Consider the following 23,677-nt stretch of genomic DNA (forward strand, 5'->3'; position numbering starts at 1 on the left):
TTCAGATCTAAGGTGAAATGGCAGGATTCCCTCTTTTCTAAGAAACCTAAAATGGAAGTGGGAACTGGGATATATATAGGAAGGTGGAAGATAAAGGTTGGTACAAGTGAAAAAGAGAGAGAGGAAGGTCAGATAGATGGTGCAATGTTGGAATTCAATGGAATATTGTCTTCTCAGCTCTACTCTGTTGCGATGTTGGGTCCTGGACAGAAATCCTCCTTCACCTGGGCTGAAGTCCATTTCTCCATAGGCTACTCTGTTTGACTGTGCCCTCCTCCTTTGTCGCCACTTTCTACTGAGACTGTTTTTTTCCCTGTTGGACTGCCGGTATTCCAGTCTACTTCTATGGGCACAGTTCTCTGCTCCTCCGCTGAGAACTTTTTACTCTACACTAAGCTAGGTTTGATCTGTTCCTACAGCTTCCTTGTTGCTGAATGGTCTCTGCTTTACTACTTTCCGCTTTCTTCCTGTGGCTGCTGACTTCACTTATCCTTCAGAACTCCTCCGTCACCCTTTACTGGACTGAGGTGAGATCTGCTGCTCAAGCTCCTAATGCCGCTCTTGATCTTGTGTGCTCCTCACCTCCCTATCGCTGCTCCTCAGACTTGCTTTCTCATCTGCAATCATCCTGTGGATATACCTTTCCCCATCTCCTGGCTTACTACATCAGTGCACAGATAACATCGGAGGCTATGACTCGCTTCTACTGGACCCCTGAATCAACCTCTGCTGGCTCATGGTCAACTCTCCACTCCTCCTTCACCTTTGTTTCCACTACACAACCTTCAGCAAAATGGCCCCCTATACTCTGCTCCTCAAACATATCCTGCATTCACTCCCGCCCCACAACTGTCTTGAAATCTGAACACTGGTTCGTCGATGCTCCAAGGTAATTCTACCCTGTCTAGAAGTCAACTTCATCTCACCATTGGACGTCAGACTTTAACTCTCATACAGTCTCCTCCTTGTTCTATGTTTACAATCTGGACATGTCTCTTCTAAAACAACAGAAAATGCTGGAAACACTCAGCAGGTCAGGCAGCATCGTGGAGAGAGTAAGAGAGTTAACGTTTCAGGTCGATGCCCCTTCGTTAGAGCTGGAAAAAGTTAGAGAAGTAATAGATTTTGAAGCGTGTAGGGGCAGGGAAAGGGAGGAGGGGAGGAAAGAACAAAGGGAAGGTCTGTGATAGGATGGAAGGCAGGAGAGATTAAAAGACAGAAAGGATGATGGTGCAAGGCAAAAGGAGATGGTAATGGGGAAAATTAAGAAACAAAAGATGACTCTAGATGAGGTGTAAATGGCAATGGCAGAATCATCAACAGCTGCCATATGAGAGAAAAAAGAAAACATAGGGGCCGAGGTTATAGTCTGAAATTGTTGAACTCTATGTTGAGTCCAGAAAGCTGTAAAGTGCCTAATCGAAAGATGAGGTGGTTCCTCGAGCTTACGTTGAGCTTCGTTGGAACAGTGCAAGAGGCCGAGGAGGGAGCGATCAGAGTGGAAGTGGAGCAGAGAATTAAAGTGTCAGAGGACCAGAAGCTCGGAGTCACGCTTACGGGCTGAACGGAGGTGTTCCGCAAAGGGGTCACCCAATCTGCGTTTGGTCTCCTCAATGTAGAGGAGACCACATTGTGAGCAGCGAATACAGTTTAGTAAATTGCAAGAAGTACAAGTAAATCGCTGTTTCACCTGGAAGGAGTGTTGGGGCCCTGGACAGAGGGAGAGGAGGAGGTAAAAGGGCAGGTGTTGCATCTCCTGCGCTTGCACGGGAAGGTGCCATGGGTAGGGGAAGGGGTGTTGGGGATTGTGGTAAACCACTGTTATACCTGCCTGTGTGGGTGTTTGTATTCCACTGTGTACATGTCTGTACATGCCTCGGCTGACTCCTCCCACGAGTCCAGGTATAAAGGTGACTGCTCCACAGTCCCTCTGTATTCTGGACTGGTCGACCACTCGAGGCACACCTTCATTCTCTTGTTAATAAAAGCCTGTTAGTTACTCGCTTAACCTCAGTCTTTTGAGTAATTGATAGCGCATCAATTTTATTAACAAGATTTTTTTATAATGGAGAAGATCCTCACACCAGCATGCCTGGACTTAGACCATCGGGAGGCGGACGCATCCACCAAGTTTGCTCACTGGCTTAGGTGCTTTGAAAGATTCCTGATCGCCTCCGCTGCAACGGTCAAATCGGATGAGGACAAACTGGATGTCCTGACCTCCAAAGTGAACCACCGAGCGTACTCGGTCATCCAGGACGCGACCTCGTACACGGCTGCTCTCAAGCTCCTCAAGGACCAGTACACGCGCCCAGTGAACGAGGTGTACGCCAGGCACCTCCTGGGGAGTCGTAAACAACAACCTGGGGAATCGACCGAGGAATACCTTCAGGCACTGTCTGTGCTTGGCCGGGCCTGTGGTTGTAAGGATGTAAAGGCCGCCGTGTACACAGAGGAACTTATCCGGGACGCTTTTGTAGCGGGCCACAGGTCCAACTACACCCGACAGCGACTGTTGGAGCAGAGTGACCTCGACCTCAACAAGGCTTCTGAACTCGCACTATCATTGGACGCAGCCTACCGGGGCATGGATGCCTACTCCTCTGCACCGTGGACGCCGCGGGGAACGACAGCCTGGGACACGGTAGGACCGTCTCATAGCGCCGTGCCACCCCAGCCACATCCCAGCAACGGCCCAACTACCGCAGCAGTGTCCCAAGGCCAGAAATGCTACTTCTGTGGCCAGGCCAAACACCCCAGAGCGCGCTGCCCGGCGAAAAATGCGATCTGCTCGGGCTGCGGGAAGAAGGGACACTACGCCAGCGTCTGCAGGGCCAAAGCCACCCCGAACCCCAGCAGCGCCGCGTGTGGGCCGTGCGGGCCGCCATCTTGGGCCTCCCCAGCCATGTGCGAACCACCGGAACAGCAGCCATTTTGGACGCCTCCAGCCACATGGGGATCATGGACGCCGCCATCTTGGACGCCAGCCGGGACGCAGCAGGCCCCCAACACCGCCTCATCTGATACCCGCAGCGACACACCGACCCCTACGCTGGCCTCCGTTACGCAGGACCAAGCGAGACCGCACTAACTGGCCCGGTCCACAATGGACATTAAGGTAAATGGTCACGAAACAACCTGCCTTTTTGACTCTGGGAGCACGGAGAGCTTCATCCACCCCGACACGGTGTGGCGTTGCTCTCTCCCAGTCCTGCCTGCGCACCAGCGGATTTCTATGGCCTCCGAGTCCCAGTCAGCGGACATTGGCGGCTACTGCGTGGTGACACTCTTAGTAGACGGGACTGTGTACGATAATTTTAAACTTCTGGTCCTGCCCCACCTCTGTGCTGCTGTTCTACTGGGGTTAGATTTTCAGTGCCACCTTAAAAGTGTTACGATGGCGTACGGTGGACCCCTCCCCCCACTCACAGTCCGCAGCCAGCAGCTTCCAAACTGCCCGCCGCGCACCAGGTGCAACCTCTCCACACTCAGAGTCACCGCCCCCCCCCCCCCCCACTGTTTGCTAACCTCACCCCCGACTGTAAGCCCATCGCCACAAAGAGCAGGCGATACAGTGCCGGGGACAGGGTTTTCATTAAAACCGAAGTGGAGCGGCTCCTGAAGGAGGGGATTATTGAGGGCAGCACCAGCCCCTGGCGAGCCCAGGTTGTGGTCGTTAAGACCGGCGAGAAGCAGCGCCTGGTCATCGACTACAGCCAGACAATAAATCGCTACACCCTGCTGGATGCTTACCCACTCCCCCGCATAGCTAATATGGTCAACCAGATCGCGCAGTACCTCGTCTTCTCGACCATTGACCTGAAATCAGCGTACCACCAGCTCCCTATCCGCCCTGAGGACTGCCAGTATACTGCCTTTGAGGCAAACGGCTGCCTCTATCACTTCCTTAGGGTTCCCTTTGGCGTCACCAATGGGGTCTCCGTCTTCCAAAGGGAGATGGACCGGATGGTCGATCAAAATGCGTTGCAGGCCACTTTCCCATATCTGGACAATGTGACCATCTGCGGCCATGACTTGCAGGACCATGACACAAACCTCGAAAAATTCCTCTGCACCGCCCAACTCCTGAACCTGACGTATAACAAGGAGAAGTGCATATTCCGCACAACCCGCCTCGCCATCCTTGGCTGTGTTGTGGAACACGGAGTCATCGGTCCCGACCGGATGCGTCCCCTTATGGAACTCCCACTGCCTCAAGGCCCTGAAGAGGTGCCTAGGGTTTTTCTCCTATTACGCCCAGTGGGTCCCCTACTATGCGGACAAGGCCCGTCTGCTGATCAAGTCCACCTCTTTTCCCTTGACGGCAGAGGCCCGCTTAGCCTTCCACCGTATCAAGGAAGACATTGCCAAAGCCACCATGCACGCAGTGGACGAATCCATCCCCTTCCAGGTGGAAAGCGACGCGTCCGACTTTGCCCTGGCCGCTACCCTTAATCAGACGGGGAGACCCGTGGCCTTCTTTTCACGAACCCTCCAGGGCCCGGAGACCAGATACTCCGCTGTTGAGAAGGAGGCACAGGCTATTGTGGAGGCTGTGCGTCATTGGAGGCACTACCTGGCCGGAAAACGATTTACCCTGCTCACTGACCAGCGTTCAGTTGCTTTTATGTTTAACAACAAGCAGAGGGGCAAAATCAAAAACGACAAGATCTTGAGGTGGAGAATCGAACTTTCCACCTACAATTACGAGATCTTGTACCGGCCCGGGAAGCTCAATGAACCCCCGGATGCTCTTTCGCGTGGCACCTGCGCCAGCACGCAGATCAATAGACTGCGGGCCCTCCACAATGACCTCTGCCACCCGGGGGTCACCAGGTTCTTCCACTTCATCAAGGCCCGCAACCTGCCTTACTCCATTGAGGAGGTCAGGACCATGACCAGGAACTGCCAAGTCTGCGCTGAGTGCAAACCACACTTTTATAGACCAGACAGGGCTCACCTGATAAAAGCCACTCGCCCCTTCGAGCGCCTGAGCGTTGATTTTAAAGGGCCTCTCCCCTCCTCCGACCGCAATGTGTACTTCCTCAACATTATTGATGAGTACTCCCGTTTCCCGTTCGCCATCCCCTGCCCGGACATGACCAGTGCCACGGTCATTAAATGTCTGAACGACCTCTTCACCCTGTTCGGTTTCCCCAGCTATATCCATAGCGACCGGGGCTCATCGTTTATGAGCGACGAACTCCGCCAGTACCTGCTCGCTAGGGGTATTGCCACAAGCAGGACCACCAGTTACAACCCCCGGGGGAACGGACAGGTGGAAAGAGAGAATGCGACAGTTTGGAAGGCCGCCCTGCTAGCCTTAAAGTCTAGGGGCCTTCCGACCTCCCGCTGGCAGGATGTGCTCCCCGATGCGCTCCACTCTATTCGGTCACTGCTCTGCACTGCCACTAACGCCACCCCTCATGAGAAAATGTTTGTCTTCCCAAGGAAGTCCACATCGGGGACATCGCTACCGCCATGGCTGACGTCCCCAGGGCCGGTCCTACTGAGAAGACACGAGAGGACCCATAAAACGGACCCCCTGGTCGAGAGGGTCGACCTCCTCCACGCCAACCCCCAGTATGCTTACATTGCGTACCCGGACGGGCGGGAGGACACAGTCTCCATACGAGACCTCGCACCCTCGGGGGCCCCAGTAACCCACTACCCACTACCACCCCCCCCACGATCCAATATCCAACCCCAGCAGACGGCACGCCTGGGCCCCGCGACCCGCTCGACACCCACGAGGACTACACACCAGTGCCCCAGCCTACGCGGGACTCGACGCCGGAAGCTTCACTACCCCTGCCGTCGCCACGTCGATCACAGCGGCAGACAAGACCTCCGGAGAGACTCCAATACACAAACTTTTAATACACTTCACCCCGCCGGACTCATTTTTAAACAAGGGGTGAATGTGGTAAACCACTGTTATACCTGCCTGTGTGGGTGTTTGTATTCCACTGTGTACATGTCTGTACATGCCTCGGCTGACTCCTTCCACGAGTCCAGGTATAAAGGTGACTGCTCCACAGTCCCTCTGTATTCTGGACTGGTCGACCACTCGAGGCACACCTTCATTCTCTTGTTAATAAAAGCCTGTTAGTTACTCGCTTAACCTCAGTCTTTTGAGTAATTGATAGCGCATCAGGGATGATGGAGGAGTGGACCAGGGTGTCACGGAGGGAAGGGTCCCTTCGGAATGCTGAAGGGGGGGGCGGGAAGATGTGTTTGGTGGTGGGATCACGCTGGAGGTGGCGGAAATGGTGGAGGATGATACGTTGAATGTGGAGGCTGGTGGGGTGAAAGGTGAGGACAAGGGGAACCGTGTCGTGGTTCTGGGAGGGAGGGGAAGGGATGAGAGCAGAAGTGCGGGAAATGGAATGGACACGGTCGAGGGCCATGTCAACCACGGTAGAGAGGAATCCTCGGTTGAGAGAAAAGGAAGAAATATCGGAAGCACTAGTGTGGAAGGTGGCATCGTCAGAACAGATGCGGCGGAGACGGAGAAACTGGGAGAATGGAATAGAGTCCTTACAGGAAGCGGGGTGGGAGGAAGTGTAGTCCAGGTAGCTGTGGGAGTCAATGGGCTTATAGTGGATGTTTGTCGATAGCCTATCCCCAGAAATGGAGGCAGAGAAGTTGAGGAAGGGAAGGGAAGAGTCAGAGATGGACCATATGAAGGTGAGGGAAGGGTGGAAATTGGAAGCAAAGTGAATGAAATTTTCTACTTCAGGGCGAGAGCAGGAAACGGCACCAATACAGTCATCAATGTACCAGAAAAAGAGGTCTCTTCTAATTTGTGTCCATTCATGTACACATATTGGCTTCCACTCTGGACCGGAGCCCGTTATTTCTACCGTCTTTTTTGTTCTCGTGGCTCCTTCTCCTCTTCTCTCCTGTATCCTCCTCTTCCAATCACCCAGTCTTGAAATCTTTCATTTCTCCCCTCTCGGGTACTTTGCTCCCCAATCCCTACCGCAACCCGTCACTATCCCTCTGCCTTCCTATTCACCTGCCACCATCCCAGGTTTAAATCCCCCTTGAATAAACCCACAGCTCCCCTCTGTGCCAGCTCCTCATTTTCCAAGGGCTCAGCAAGGCACTCGTCACTGCCTCCTTCCAAAGAGCAACCCCAACTGGCCCATTCTTCTGATCTTCCCACTGCCTCCCGTCTTGCTCACTCTGCTCGCAGCTACCCCCTTGACTCTGCCAGCAGATCAACAATCATTGCCCCTTACCTGCATTTCCCTCCAGAATACCCGTCCACTTACGAGCAAGGCCCTTGCAACAACGATTTTAGTTATTGCTTTGACTGAAACTTGCCTCACAAGTGATGACATCTTGCCCCTTACTGAAGCCGATCCGTCTGGCTATACTTTCCACCACCTGGCTATACTTTCCACCACCTATCCCGCTCAAACTGCCAGAGCAGTGGTGATAGCCTGATCACCAAATCATACCTTGGTCTCTCCCCCTACTCCTCTGGTACCTTACCTTGTCTCACATATCTTGTCTCTTCTTTACAATCCTCATTGTCTACAGTGCCTCCCAGCTCCATCCCGAATTTCTTCTCAAGATATCCTTCCTCAGCCTCGACACTGAGCAACTCCTCATCCTCGGTGACTTCAATCTTGACCTCAACTTGCCTTGCTCTCACTCCTCTGATTTTGTTGCCCCCCTAAAACCTCTCCCTTCATATAAACTCTCATACCAATATTCATAGCTACCGCTTTGACCGTGCCATATCTTATGGCCTCACTGTCTTGATCACAGACAAGGCCATCTCCAACCACTTCCTTGACCACTCAATTCCCCTGCACCCTTCCAACTCCATTTCCTTCAGTGTCCGCCCTGGAAAAATTTCTCTTGCAAGTCACTTACAGCTGTACTTTCAAACTCCCAACTGCCTAGCCGTTGGTCTTCGCTTCATCACAATACTTCTGCAGCTGTTGATCTGCTCAACCACTCCCGTCACCTCCACCTTTGATGCCCTTATCCCCGGTAAAACCTTTACTCTCTCCCATCCTCATCCTTCCACCTCGTATTGCCCACATCTTCATGTCCAAGAGGTGCAGACTTGAGCATAACTGCCACACAACTTGTTTAGCTATCCATCACTAGATCTGGCTATGGTGTGGAGATGCCGGAGTTGGACTGGGGTGGACAAATGTAAGAAGCTGACTTCACCTGACGAAGGAGCAGTGCTCCGAAAGCTTGTGATTTCAAATAAAGCTGTTGGACTATAACCTGGTGTTGTGTGACTTCTTACATAGATCTGGCTAGACCACATCAAGCACTATCGGGCCTCAGGCTCCTCTGCCAAAATGCACACTACTCCAGGATCAAAGCAAAGATAACCCCTGACTTCTTATCTCCAATACCACCAGTCTATTTAAACCCCTGTCTCCTGCCCCCTCCACCCTAGCCTCCAACAAGTGTGAGGAGCTCATACACTACTTTGTCACCAAGATTGAGAACATCCATGCAGATGCCTCTGCTCCCCCCCCCCTTTTTGCCCACAAAGCCAAACCTCCAACTAAACTTCCCCCTGCCATAGTCCTGATCCTGCATCCTTTTCTATCTCCTCTCTCTGATCTCATCTTCTCCTCCATGGGACTACCTGTTCCTTTGACCCCCATTCCCATTAAACTGCTTTCCTCACCCCATGCTAGCCGATATTATAAATGGTTATCCTTCCTTAGGTACTGTCGCCCTCCTTTTCAAAACAACCTTCATTATGCCCCTCCTCAAAAAACCTACCCTCGACCCCCTGTCCTTGCACACTACTGCCCTTCTCCAAAGTACATGTTGTTGCCTCTCAAATTCATGCCTATCTTTCCCACAACTCCATGTCTGAATCTTTCCAATCAGGTTTCCTGCCCTGCTACAGTACTGAAACAGCCCTAAATCAAAGTCACAAATGATATTCTTTGTGACTGTGACCATGGTGGATTTTCCCTCCTTATCCCCCTCAACTCTTTAAAGCCTTTGAGTCAGAATCATAATGGCACAGAAGGAAGCCATTCGGCCCATCGGGTCCGTGCCAGCTCTCTGTAGAGCAATCCAGTCAGTACTTTGACACAGTCAACCAAACCATCCTCCTCCAATGCTTCTCCTCCATAGCCAGAGCATCTCGCATCCAGAGTGTCCTAGACCTCGAGCTGAGCTTCCAATCTTGTATCCTCCTCATCACCAAGGCCGCCTACTCCCACATCTAACATTACCTGCCTCAGCCCATCTGCTGCTGAAACTCTGATCCTTGGCTTTGTCACTTCCAGACTTCACTATTTTTATTTTTTACTCGCCGACCTCCCGTCCTCCACCCTCTAAACTTAGTTAGTCAAAAACTCTGCTGCTGGTATTGTATCCTGCACCAAGTTCCGCTCACTCATCAATCCTTCCCTTGCGGACTTACTTTAGCTCCTGGACCTCCAACGCCTCCAATTTTAAATTCTCATCTTTGTGTTCAAATCCCTTCATGGCCTCGCTATTTCTGTAACCTCCTCCCTATCTCTATAACCTCAACATCACCCCCACCCCCAGAACGCTTTGTTCCTCTTACCAGCCTGTTGTGCATGCCCTCTCTCTTTGCCCACCACTGGCAGCTGTGCCTTTAACAGTCTAGGCCCCACAATTTTGAATACTCTCCCTAAACCCCTCCGCTTCTCTACCACCCTCTCCTCCTTTAAACCTCTCCTTAAAACCTTAAAATCTCTTTCACCAAACTTTTGCTCACCTCTCCTAATATCTCTTTTTTGGCTCAGTGCCCATTTTTATCTCATCACTCCTCTGTGAATTGCCTTGGGATGTTTTTCTACAGTAAATACAATATATTAATGCAAGTTCTTGTTAAATAGAAAATTAGGCATATAGTAGTGCAGGAAGGCAAAGTTAAATTAAAAGTAGTCACAGATAAGGCAAGTAAAGAGAAAAATTAATAAATCAAACCAAGAAATAGGAGCGGGAGTAGGCCATACGGCTCCTCGAGCCAGCTCCGCCATTCAATAAGATCATGGCTGAACTTTTACATCAACTCCACTTTCCCGCCCTATCCCCATATCCCTCGATTCCCTTAGTGTCCAAAATCTATCTATCTCGGTCTTAAACATACTCAACCACTGAGCATCCACACCACTCTGGGTAGAGAATTCCTAAGATTCATAACCCTCTGAGTGAAGATATTTCTCCTCATCTCAGTCCTAAATGGCAGACCCCTTATCCTGAGACTGTGACCCCTAGTTCTAGACTCCCCAGCCAGAGGAGTGAGTGAATAGAAAGGGTTATACATAGATCCTAGCAGCAAAAATGGCAAATTGGAATGCTTCATGCACACACATGTGGACATCACAGGTGTAATGGAAACTTAGTGGAAGAAAAGCACAAATTGTACATGACAGTGAAAGGACATAAAATTGCTTAGAAAGGATTGATGTAGGGGTAATGGTGGAGAAATTGCATTATATATAAAGAAAGAACTTGAATTTATAACAACTTCCACATTCTCAGATGTCCCAAAATGCTTTACAGCCAATGAATTATCTGTGAAATAGTCATTGTTGATATGTAGGCAAACAGAGTCAATGTGCACACAGCCAAGTCCCACAAACAGCAATGAGCTAAATGACCAGTTGATTTGTCTTGGTGGTTTTGGTTGAGCAATAAATGTTGGGCAATACATGGGGGAAACTCCCTGCTCTTCTTCCAATAATGCCATGGGATTGTTTACGCCCATATGAGGGGGAATACTGGGCCTTGATTTAACATCTCATCTGAAAGATGGCACCATTGACAATGCAGCACGCCCTTAGAACCTCACTGAACCATCAGCCTAGATTATATGCTCAAGTCCCTGGAGTGGATCCTGGACCCATGACCTTTTGGCTCAGAGGCAAGCTGAAACTGTATAATATAAAAGGTACAAGAAAGGCAGAACATCAAAGAGGACCCCAGGGAGTCTGAATTTCACTGGATAGTTAAATGAAAGAAACTACAGGTAAACTATCCTATAAAATGCTGTCAGGCTTGGACAGACTAGATGCAGGAAGGATGTTTCTGATGGCCGGGGAGTCCAGAACCAGGGGTCATAGTCTAAGGATAAGGGGAAAGCCATTTAGGACTGAAATGAGGAGGAATTTCTTCACCCAGAGAGTGGTGAACCTGTGGAATTCTCTGCCACAGAGGGCAGTGGAGGCCAGTTCATTAAGTATATTCAAGAAAGAGTTGGATATATTTCTTAAAGCTAAAGGGATCAAGGGATATGGGGAGAAGGCAGGGACAGGGTACTGAATTTGGAGGTTCAGCCATGATCTCATTGAATGGCGGAGCAGGCTCGAAGGGCCGAATGGCCTACTCCTGCTCCTATCTTCTATGTTTCTATGTATCCGCACTTCTGAAAACCGAAAACCTCTGAAAACCGAAAGTTTTTTTGTGGAGCGTAAGTCGTGCGCACGACATAGCCCGAGTGGCGCCAAACATGACCCGACGCGGCCGATGCTTTTCTGACCTGATTTGCGGGCCAGCTTAGCGTAGGAGTCAGCCGATATCCGGCTTTCCCACAACTGGCGGCGGCGGTCGAGCCCCAGACCCCTGCTAAGTCAAGGAATTCAGATACGGAGCAGGGGGAGCTGTAAACAGACTGTGAGCGGCAGCACAGAGAAGCAGGAAGGGGAATGAGACACGCAACAGTCGCAAGAGGTAGCCTGAACTTTTAAAATTTATATTAAATACAAATACTAATTACCAAATTAATTTAATGTTCAGAGTTTCCCAGTCTGAAATAATACCTTCTGAAATCCGAAAATTTCCGAAAACCGAAACACAGCTGGTCCCAAGGTTTTCGGATAAGGGATAGTCAACCTGTACTTCCAGGATTTTCTACCAAATAGCCAAATTTAATCAACTATTTCTCAGGGAAGTAAGGACAGTGTTCAGCAAACATTATGTTTTAATTATGGTGGATTTCAACTACTGAGCTGTTGGAGAGAGTTTGGATAGTGTTAATAGTGAAGAGAATCAGTAATTTCTGGATGTAATAGGAATTGCTCTATGAATCTGCATGTTACAATATAATTGAGGTTGTACTTGACTGAATGCTGACCAACAATGGGAACATTAAAGTAGGAGCTGAGGTGGAAGAGCAGCTGAGTAACAGCAACAACAGCTTGCATTTATATTGGTCATAAGATTCAGGATAAGGGAAAGAAAGAGTAACAGTAGTTTTAGACCATTACGCTTTTGAAAGTTCTATGCAGACTTGTGTATATACATGATTATATTTGATATATCCATTTTACGATGTAGTCTATTTGTGTAATTAAATTTGTGTATGGTTGGATCAAATCAGCATTCCCAACTAGTGACTGAGCCAACTGAAACTGTCCTTAATCTCGAGATATGAGAATTTGGATTGTTTCTTAATTCTTCTTAGGCAGTCCCTCGGAACCAAGGATGACTTGCTTCCACACTAAAAATGAGTTCTCAGGTGACTGATGAGTCCAATGCGGGACCTACAGGCTCAGGTGGGGCAGACAGTGGTTGAAGGGGCGGGGTGCTTGGGTTGACGTGCGCTCCTTCCGCTGTTTGCGCTTGGCTTCCGCTTGCTCCCGGCGAAGAGATTCGAGATGTTCGGCGCCTTCCCGGATGCTTCTCCTCCGCTTTTATTAAGAGTTTCTTAATACAGATAAACCAAGTCAGCACTAAAAGAATATATACTGTAGTTTAAAGATTCCTATAACATTAAATATGACATTTCAGATTTGCCACATATTATCATCAAAGTGACAGTGGCAGTATTAACTGCAGAAGTCTGCAGTCCTTCTGATTGTTCGTCGTACTACCTTAGGATATACACCACAAGAGCTAGAGTGGGGAGGGAAGGAAGTAACCATAGCTTCAAATGAACAATTAAAAACAAAATTGGAAACATTACTGAAGCTAAAAGCATTAGTAAAACGAGTTTCAGTATTTGCTGCACTTACCTGTATTGTAGTGCGAGTCTTAATGCTGTGCTATTGGACTCATATTTACCAACCAGCATACTCATTCTTTCAGCATTGCTTTTGCACTCTTCCAGCGTTATAGTTAAAAGGTCATTTTGTGATTTTAGATGTTCAATTCGACTGCAGAAGAAAAAGACAAAATCTAACTATTATGAATTAGCTGGCTTAACATAAACGGTTAAAGGATTATGGAACAATTAATGAAACACAGAGGTCACTGATACCAAACTACAATAACTTGCATTTATGTAGTGCCTTTAACATAGTAAAACATTCCAAGGTGCTTCACAGGAGTGTTAGAATCAGAATCTTACAGCACATTCAGCCCATCGATGCCTGTGCTGGCTCTTTGAAAGAGCTATCCAATTTAGTCCGACACCCCAGCTTTTTCGCCATAACCCTGCAAATTAGGTCTCTTAAAATAAATGTCCAACTGCCTTTCGAAAGTTCCTATGGAATCTGATTCCACCACCCTTTCAAATCATAACAACTCTGTGTGAAAAAAATTCTCCTAATTTCCCCTCTAATTCTTTTGCCAATTATTTTAAATCTATGACCTCTGGTTACCGATCCACTTTCCAGAGGAAACAATTTCTCCCTACTTGCTCTATCAAAACCCCTCATAATTTTGAATACCTCAATTAGGTCTCTCCTTAACCTTCTCTGCTCTGAACAGAACTATCCCAGCTTCTCCACTCTCACCAGATAACTGAACTCCCTCATCCCTGATATCATCCTGGTAAACCTCCTCTGTACCCTCTCCAAGGCCTTGACATCCTTCCTAAAGTGTGGTGTCCAGAATTGTACACAATACTCCAGCTGAGGCCTAACCAGTGATTTGTAAAGGTTTAGCAGGACTTCCTTGTTTTTGTATTCAATGCCTTTATTTAAAAAGCCATGTATCCCATATGCTTTCTTACCTGCCTTATCAACTTGCCCATCCATCTTCAAGGATTTGTGAATATGCACCCCCAGGTCCCTCTGCTCTTGCACCCCACTCAAAATAGTACCATTTAAATTATACTGCCTCTCTGACATGCCTCAATAACTTCAAGACTCGAAGTTAGCAGAATAAAACAAGGCTTTTATTAGCAAAGAAAAGATGCCGGTGGCTGCACCTAGCGTGCTGCTGTTCTACTGCAGGACAAGCCTGGACTTGTCTTAAGTAGGGCCAGGTATGGGCGGAGCCGACACACAAAGGGGGCGGTGCCCTATACACAATACAAGGTACAAACACCGGAGCAGGCAATACAATATATACAGTTAACGACAGAGTCTGATGAATGACATATTTCATCACATTCACCCCTTCTACAGATTTAGTCTGTCCGGGGGTGTGATAGTCCTCTGTGACCGACGTAACGGTTGCGGTGCCGCGGGTGCCGGCTGGGTGTCCCGGGTGGTCTCCTGGGTCTCTGCCGGGGGCGCCACCGGGGTTGTTGACGGAGTAGGTGGTGGGGGAGTAGGTGGTGGGTGTACCGTTGGCTGGTGTTCTTCCGGGGGTGATGAAAAATTAGTGGGTGGAGTGGGTGGGTAATAGTTGTTGTGGTTGTTGTTGTTGTTGTTGAAGTCGTTGTCGTTGTTGCTGTTGTTACCGGCTGGGGCGAGGTCTTTTATGGACACAGTGTCCTCCCGTCCGTTGGTGTGCCGGACATACGCATATTGTGAGTTGGCGTGGAGCAGGTGCACTGGCTCCACGAGGGGGTCCGTCTTGTGGCCCCTCACATGCTTCCGCAGGAGTACCGGACCTGGGGTGGAGAGCCATGACGGTATGGATACGCCTGAGGTGGATTTCCGGGGAAACACAAACATTAGCTCATGAGGCGTGGCATTAGTGGCGGTACACAATAGTGACCGTATTGAGTGGAGCACATCTGGGAGTACTTCCTGCCAGCGGGAGATAGGGAGGCCCTTGGTCCTTAGAGTTAGGGTGACTGCCCTCCATACTGTCCCGTTCTCTCGCTCCACCTGACCGTTACCCCGGGGGTTGTAGCTGGTGGTACGGCTCGTGGCAATCCCCTTGGACAGCATGTACTGGCGTAGCTCTTCACTCATGAAGGCCGCCCCCCTATCCGTGTGGATATAGCTTGGCATACCGAACAGGCAGAACAGGCTGTTGAGGCATTTAATGACCGTGGCGCTGGTCCTGGGCAGGGGAAGGCGAATGGGAAACGGGAGTATTCGTCCACAATGTTCAGGAAGTAAACATTGCGGTCGACGGACGGGAGGGGGCCCTTGAAATCTAAGCTAAGCCGCTCAAAGGGCCGTGTAGCTTTGATTAGGTGGGCTCTATCAGGGCGGTAGAACCGAGGCTTGCACTCAGCGCAAGTGCGGCAGTTCCTGGTCAGAGACCGAACTTCCTCAATCGAGTAGGGTAAGTTGCGGGACTTTATGAAGTGGAACAGCCGTGTGACCCCTGGGTGGCAGAGGTCGTTGTGGAGGGTCTGTAGCCGATCCCCGGTGGCGTTGGCACACATCCCTCGTGAGAGGGCGTCGGGGGATTCGTTAAGGGCCCCCGGCCGGTATATGATGTCGTACTCGAAGGTGGAGAGCTCGATCCGCCACCAAAGAATCTTATCATTTTTAATCTTCCCCCTCTGTTTATTATTGAACATAAACGCTACCGACCGCTGGTCGGTAAGTAGGGTGAAGCGTTTGCCGGCTAGGTAGTGCCGCCAGTGGCGCACTGCCTCCACGATGGCTTGGGCCTCCTTTTCCACGGAGGAGTGTCTGATCTCGGGCCCCTGGAGGGTCCTCGAGAAGAAAGCTACGGGCCGCCCTGCCTGGTTGAGGGTGGCCGCCAAGGCAAAGTCAGACGCATCATTTTCCACTTGAAAGGGAGTGTTCTCGTCCACTGCCTGTAGCGTGGCCCGCTCAATATCCTGCTTAATGCTTTTGAAGGCAGCATGGGCCTCAGCAGAGAGCGGGAAAGAGGATGCTTTCAAGAGGGGACGGGCTTTATCGGAGTAGTTAGGGACCCATTGGGCATAATATGAGAATAACCCCAGGCACCTTTTCAGGGCTTTGGGAGTGTTGGGCAGGGGCAGCTCCCGTAGGGGGCGCAATCGGTCGGGGTCTGGTCCGATTTCCCCATTCTCCACCACGCTGCCGAGTATGCAAAGGCGCGTGGTGTTGAAAACACAGGTGAGGTTGAGTTTTTGTGCGGTTTTCAGAAACTTCGCGAGGTTTGAGTCGTGGTCCTGTTGGTTGTGGCCGCAGATGGTGACGTTGTCGAGATAGGGGAAGGTTGCCTGCAAGTGGTGGTCATCGACCATGCGGTCCATCTCCCTCTGAAAGACCGAGACCCCATTCGTCACCCCAAAGGGGACTCTGAGGAACTGGTAGAGGCGTCCGTTTGCCTCGAAGGCGGTGTACAAACGGTCCTCTGGTCTGATAGGGAGCTGGTGGTACGCTGACTTGAGGTCGATGGTGGAGAACACCCGGTATTGGGCGATTTGGTTCACCATCTCGGATATGCGGGGTAGCGGGTAGGCGTCTAGTTGGGTATAGATGTTGACTGCTTGACTATAGTCAATCACCATCCGCTTCTTCTCGCTACCCCTCACCACCACCACTTGGGCGCGCCACGGGCTGTTGCTGCGTTCAATAATGCGCTCCTTCAGGAGCCTGTCTACCTCGGTCGCGATAAACCGCCTGTCCTCCCAGCTGTACCTCCTGCTTTTGGTCGCTATTGGCCGGCAGTTAGGGGTAAGGTTCGCGAATAGCGAAGGCGGCTTTACCTTCAGGGTAGCCAGACCGCACACTGTGAGGGGCGGCTGGGTCCCACCGAAATTGAGCGTGATGCTTTGGTGGTGGCACTGAAAATCCAGGCCCAAGATCACGCTCACACACAAATCTTTCATAATTAACAGTTTAAAATTATTATATGCAGTGTCTTTAACGGACAATCGTACCGCGCAGTAACCCGCAATAGTCGATATCTGGGTTTTGTCGGCCATAGAGATCCTGCCCTGAGTAGGGACTATAGTTAGAGAGAGTCGTTGTACCAGATCAGGGTGAATGAAGCTCTCTGTGCTCCCGCTGTCAATTAAACATTTAACCTTGCACCCGTTTAGCTCAATGTCCACCATCGATTTGGATAGTGGGTGCGGTCTGGACTGGTCCACTGTGATCGACGCCACTGTAGGGCCCTGATCGGGACAAGATGGTGGGCCACATGAGGCCGGGTAAGATGGCGTCCACGCTGTCTGCTCGCGAGATGGCGGACCCCACGAGGTCGGACAAGATGGCGTCCAAGATGGCCGCTCCCACGGCGCGCACGCGGCGGTGGTGGTTTTGCCTGCGGGGTTCCCTCTGCACACCTTCCGAAAGTGCCCCTTCTTACCGCACTTAAAGCAGGTGGTGCCTTTCGCCGGGCACAGGTTCCTGGTGTGCTTCGGCTGCCCGCAGAAGTAGCATTTGGGGCCCCGATGCGTCGCGGCGGTCGTAGGGCTTCTGGGGGGAGAGCAGGGCCCCGACGGTGTTGGGCTACCGGGCTGGGAAACAGAGGCGGCGTGGGCCGCGCGGCCTGCCGAGTAGGAGTCAGAGTTCTTCTGAGCCACATCCAACGATCGCGCTGTGTCCACAGCCTGTGTCAGATCTAGGCCCGTTTTCTCTAGCAGTCTCTGCCGGATATAATTAGAGCTAAGGCCTGCGATAAAGACATCCCGAATCAGCTCGTCTGTGTATACCGTGGCTTTCACGTCTTTGCATTTGCAGTCTTTGTCAAGCACTTTTAGGGTGACTAGAAAGTCCTCCAGCGACTCTCCGGGTCGCTGTGTGCAGGTAGCAAGCAGGTGCCTGGCGTACACTTCGTTGGTAGGCCGCTGATAGTGGGCCTTTAGGATGTTGCAGGCATCCAGGTAGCTGGCGGCGTCTTGTATGAGTGGAAAAACCCGGTGGCTTACCCGATTCTGTAGGATCCCGAGTTTCACATCTCCGGTGGCTGTAGAGGCTGTGACGGCTTCGGAGTTGGCCATAAAGAATTCCAAGCACTGGAACCAGTGTCCAAACCGTGCTGATGCATCCGAAGCATGCGGGTCCAAATCCAAGCGTTCCGGTTTCAAAAGTTGATCCATTGTTAAAAGTTCGCAAATAAAATTAACGTGCCTCAATAACTTCAAGACTCGAAGTTAGCAGAATAAAACAAGGCTTTTATTAGCAAAGAAAAGATGCCGGTGGCTGCACCTAGCTTCACCTGGTGTGCTGCTGTTCTACTGCAGGACAAGCCTGGACTTGTCTTAAGTAGGGCCAGGTATGGGCGGAGCCGACACACAAAGGGGGCGGTGCCCTATACACAATACAAGGTACAAACACCGGAGCAGGCAATACAATATATACAGTTAACTACAGAGTCTGATGAATGACATATTTCATCACACTCTCCATGCTTTTTCTCCCAAAGTGCACCACTTCACACTCGTCTGCATTAAATTACATCTGCCATGTGTCTGCACTATAAACATATTGTCCCCATACCAAAAAAGGTTTAATATAACATCCAGGGTACATAATTTCATTCAGCAGTGTTTGAAACCTAATTGAGGTATTCAAAATTATGAGGGGTTTTGATAGAGCAAGTAGGGAGAAATTGTTTCCTCTGGAAAATTTGGCTTACACCCCTTCCCCATTTTGTCAAGTCATTTACATGCCCCTTTGTCAATCAATTAGATGATGATCTATTCCTAAGCCTTTGCTAATGGGAAGCTGAACCAGCTGATAGAGGTAGACATGTGCTGTTCACTTTTTCCTCCTCTTCCTTTAGGAAAGCACTATGCAGGAATGGCCAGCTAATTATCAGGAATTCATCATGTATGAAGTTATGTGGGGGGGTGGGGGGGGAAAGAGTACTTTGTTAATTTTATGCTGCAGTAAGGTGATGTAGTATCATACTATGCCATTGGCACTACCTAACTAAAAATGATAATTTTCTGCTCTGTTCCTCTTAAAACTAATGCTGTAATGAGAGTTTTACCTGTTTAGCCGTTCAGTTTCCACTTCAAATTCACGGATCTTGCTTTCCGAAATAGCTGAACCATGAGAGTACAGAGTTTGAAAGATTTCTTGGATATTGGAGCAGTCTTGCAAAGAATGGGCCAGATGCTCTGCCACACTACTGGACACCTGTGCAAGGGAGAACAAATAAAGCTTATGTAGTCTTTGTCAAGTATGCCATTACATGCTGAAGTATGAAATCTCAGTTAAAGGTTACAAGCACAGCAGACTGACTAAACATCACTGTGGGATATTCTAGTTTCCAATGGAATATCTGGCAATAACAATGACTACAGTATGACAGAAAGTAATAGACACAGGGTGCAGAACATAAAAAACTTGAGTTTTATTTCTGACACACTGAAAAAAACAAAATCTGGTTTCCTCCCCATCTTTGCTAACAATCTAGTACCAGGAAAAAACTGAACATACGCATACAATATCCTAACATCCATTTGTAGACTTAGGCCCGTATTTTCCGATCGGAGGCTTCCTGCGTGCGGAGGTCTCCGATCTGGAAAAAATCTACGCCCTTACCCGAGGGCTCCAGAGGTCCGGCCATTTCCATGACAAAATGCGCAGGGCCCACTTATCCCAGGGGCGCATGCAGTTCGCAAGCATCCCAGGGATCACGTGGGTCATGGGGAACCAATGAAAGAAGGGAATCTCCCTTCATACTTTTGACAGCTTAGACTTGTCAAACATATGAATGGAGATCACTCCAAAAACACATCAAAACATTAAATAATTTTTTTTTTTAAATCAAGTTTTTAAAATTAGTTAAAAGTACATTTTAAACAAATTTAATTTTTGGAAAAAAAATTAGTTTTTTACAGGGCTAAAAATAAACTTCCTTTTTTTAAAAAGTATTTTAAAATTATAAATGAGTGATGTGTTTTTATTTTTTTTTACTTTTTAAAAAACTCTTATGCTGGTAAAAGCAGGCCTTACACCTGCTTTTACCAGGCGTAAGATTTTTAAGGGATTTCAGCGGGCGGAGATTCTGCAGAAAGTGGAACACTCCACCCGCAGAGGCCCTTCTCCAGGGCAGGCGTGAGGATTCTTGACAGATCGGAAATGCCGGTTTTCAGCGCATGCACTTCACATGCCTGAAACCGGCACTTCCGATGTCCCTACGGGTGTGTACACAGCTCATACACACCCGTAGGCATCGGAAAATACAGGCCATTAGTTGATCTCTTGTGGCACTGTACAAAATAATCAAGACCAATTAAAATTTTTCAGGTCAAGTAGGGCAAGAGGATGGGGAATAATATAACCAATGTGGGGTTGGAGGGCATGGGAAAGGGATGAGGTGAGGCCGATAGGAGGAAGGGGGGAGAGGTAGGACAGGGCGTGGTGCAGCTGAAGGGAGAGAAGGGAGGAAAGTGAGGAAGGGGAGGAGGAGGAGGAGGAGGGGGACAAGGAGAGGGTAGGGATGAGTGGAAGGAGGAGAGGAGGGGATGGGGAGAACGAAGTACAGGATGGGGTGCTGTTCAGTGTACAGCATCCCTACCTAGGAAATCCTCTCAGTGGAAGAGGTACATCGGATAAATAACCAGAAAATTTAGCCAGCTGTGACGTAACGTTATGTGGCACCTTACTGTTTCTAATTTGTCACCCAACATCATTAACAGTGTCACTTACAAGTATTTAAAATTCTAAGATCACTCACCATTTTTAATATATTATAGATAGTATTTAGTGAAAGTGAGAGCCAATATAAAAGTACTTTTAAAATCTTACTGTGGATCACAGATATAGCCCTCAACTTGTGTGCTGAATCAGTGGTTCTCACTGCTACAATTGGTCCTAGCACACCAATGCAAAAGAGAGGATGAGAAAAATAAAATCAGAGTTCCCTCTGCTGATTGCAATCCAGTGACCCCTGCCAGAAAGTGTGCACATGGACATCAGATTACATTTGCCTATTATGTCTTCCATGAGAAATAGCCTATTGACATTCACCAATGAGCCCTGTTCCTAAATTAGGAATAGAAGTCACTCGCTCACATATGGAGTCTACAAAACAACTGTCAGCATCTTCAGGAGAGATGGGAGGATGGAAGGGAGAAAACTAGACGAAACAATGACATACTATTTAGTTATTTTTGCTCGGACCCAGCTCACACCAATAAAATTACATGTTGCATTTGTATTTAATCAACTAGTCAGAATAGACTTGGGTATAAGGATACCTGGGGAGGTGATGGTGAGGGTGGGTTAGGGGATATCAGATAAACATCTCATCCCAGGATATATACAAGCCAACCAAACTTGTGCAGGAATAGATGACCTTTTGCTCTGGCAGATTTTCATTAGTCAGCTTGTTCTGCTCCATTGGTTCCGGAGAGTGCTAAACGCAATCATTTTTCAAACCCAAAGCTGGAGGTGTACTTCTCGACCTGTCTGCAGCCTTTGACATGGTTGACCACGCCATCCTCCTCCCTGAAACACTGCCCCTTTAAGAGATTCCTGTTATTCCTGGGATCGCTTCAATAGGGTGTTAAAGTTGGGAATTTAGACAGAGTGGATGTCTCTGGTAAGTACGGAGTAAGTACTAGCTGTAAAAATTGAAATTTCGTTTAACCTTTTGAATTTAACTCAGAACTTAAAAAACTGTAGTTAACAGAAACTGCCTGTCAGTGGCAGTTAACTGTCAATCAGCTGGAACTCAAGGTTGGATCTCAAACAAGCGTGCTAAGCTTGAATAAAGGAGACTATGAAGGTATGAGAGCGGAATTGAGTAGAGTGGATTGGGAAAATAGATTAAAGGGTAAGACGATACATGATCAGTGGTGTACATTTAAGGAGTTATTTTACAACTTCCAAAAAAAATATATTCCACTGAGAAGAAAAGGGTGTAAAAGAAAAGACAGACATCCATGGCTAAGTAAAGAAATTAAGGATAGTATTCGACTAAAAACAAGGGCATATAAGGTAGCCAAATCTAGTGGGAGGATAGAGGATTGGGAAAACTTTAAAAGACAGCAAAAAATAACAAAAAGATTGATTAAGAAAGGGAAGATAGGTTATGAAAGTAAATTAGCAAAAAATATAAAAACAGATAGTAAGAGTTTTTATAGTTATATAAAAAGAAAAAGGGTGGCTAAAGTAAATGTTGGTCCCTTAGAGGATGAGACCGGGAAATTAATGGTGGGAAATATGGAGTTGGCAAAAACACTGAATGAATATTTTACATCAGTCTTTACAGTAGAAGACACTAAGAATATGTGCGGGTCCAAAGATGTGCGGGTTAGGTTGATTTGGCTATGATAAATTGACCCTTAGTGTTAGGGGATTAAATACGTGGGGTTACGGGGATAGGGTGGGATATGTGTCGGTGCAGGCTCGATGGGCCGAAATGGCCTCTATCTGCACTGTGGGGATTCTGTGATTCTGTGAATATCCCAACACTGGACAAACAGGGGGCTAAAGGGGGGGAGGAGCTAAACACGATCAAAATCACTAAAGAAGTGGTACTCGGTAAAATAATGGGACTCAAGGCGGATAAATCACCTGGACCTGATGGCTTACATCCTAGGGTCTTGAGGGAAGTGGCGGTAGGGATTGTGGATGCATTGGTAATAATTTTCCAAAACTCCCTGGACTCGGCAAAGGTCCCGGCAGACTGGAAAACTGCTAATGTAACACCCTTATTTAAAAAGGGCAGTAGACAGAAGGCTGGAAACTATAGACCGGTTAGCCTAACATCTGTGGTAGGTAAAATTTTGGAGTCCATTATTAAGGAGACAGTAACAGGACATTTGGATAATCATAATTTAATAGGACAAAGTCAGCATGGTTTTATGAAGGGGAAGTCATGTTTGACAAATTTGCTGGAGTTCTTTGAGGAAGTAACGTATAGGGTGGATAAAGGGGAGCCAGTGGACGTAGTGTATTTAGACTTCCAAAAGGCATTTGACAAGGTGCCACACAAAAGATTATTGCTTAAGATAAAAAATCACAGGATTGGGGGTAATATTCTGGCATGGATAGAGGATTGGCTATCTAACAGAAGGCAGAGAGTTGGGATAAATGGTTCATTCTCAGACTGGCAATAAGTAACTAGTGGTGTTCCGCAGGGGTCAGTGCTGGGTCCCCAACTCTTTACAATCTATATTAACGATTTGGAGGAGGGGACCGAGTGTAACATATCAAAGTTTGCAGATGATACTAAGATGGGAGGGAAAGTAGTGAGTGAGGAGGACATAAAAAACCTGCAAGGGGACATCGACAGGCTAAGTAAGTGGGCAGAGATTTGGCAGATGGAATACAATACTGGAAAGTGTGAGGTTATGCACTTTGGCAGGAAAAATCGTAGAGCAAGTTATTATCTTAATGGCAAGAAACTGGAAAGTACTGAAGTACAAAGGGGTCTGGGGGTCCTGGTGCACGAAACTCAAAAGGTTAGTATGCAGGTGCAGCAAGTGATTAAGAAGGCCAATGGAATGTTGGCTTTCATTGCTAGGGGGATAGAATATAAAAATAGGGAGGTATTGCTTCAGTTGTACAAGGTATTGGTGAGACCGCACCTGGAATACTGCGTACAGTTTTGGTGTCCATACTTAAGAAAGGACATACTTGCTCTCGAGTCAGTACAAAGAAGGTTCACTCGGTTAATCCCGGGGATGAGGGGATGGACATATGAGGAGAGGTTGAGTAGATTGGGACTC

General features: G+C 48.5%; 1 protein-coding gene across 3 annotated transcripts in view; it reads right to left on the reverse strand.

The window, feature by feature from the left end:
• mcc (MCC regulator of WNT signaling pathway) overlaps positions 1–23,677 on the reverse strand; it is a 450,686-nt gene that overhangs the window by 65,931 nt on the left and 361,078 nt on the right. For all 3 annotated transcript variants that reach the window (XM_085987123.1, XM_085987125.1, XM_085987131.1), the window contains 2 exons: positions 18,982–19,130; positions 12,987–13,127 (listed from right to left, as the gene is read on the reverse strand). In XM_085987123.1, the coding sequence (XP_085843249.1) occupies positions 12,987–13,127; positions 18,982–19,130 (290 nt within the window). The remainder of the gene's footprint in view (positions 1–12,986; positions 13,128–18,981; positions 19,131–23,677) is intronic.

This window comes from Somniosus microcephalus, chromosome 1 (genome assembly GCF_052327205.1).
Source record: "Somniosus microcephalus isolate GS21.2 chromosome 1, FLI_Smic_1.0, whole genome shotgun sequence".
Classification (NCBI taxonomy): domain Eukaryota; kingdom Metazoa; phylum Chordata; class Chondrichthyes; order Squaliformes; family Somniosidae; genus Somniosus; species Somniosus microcephalus.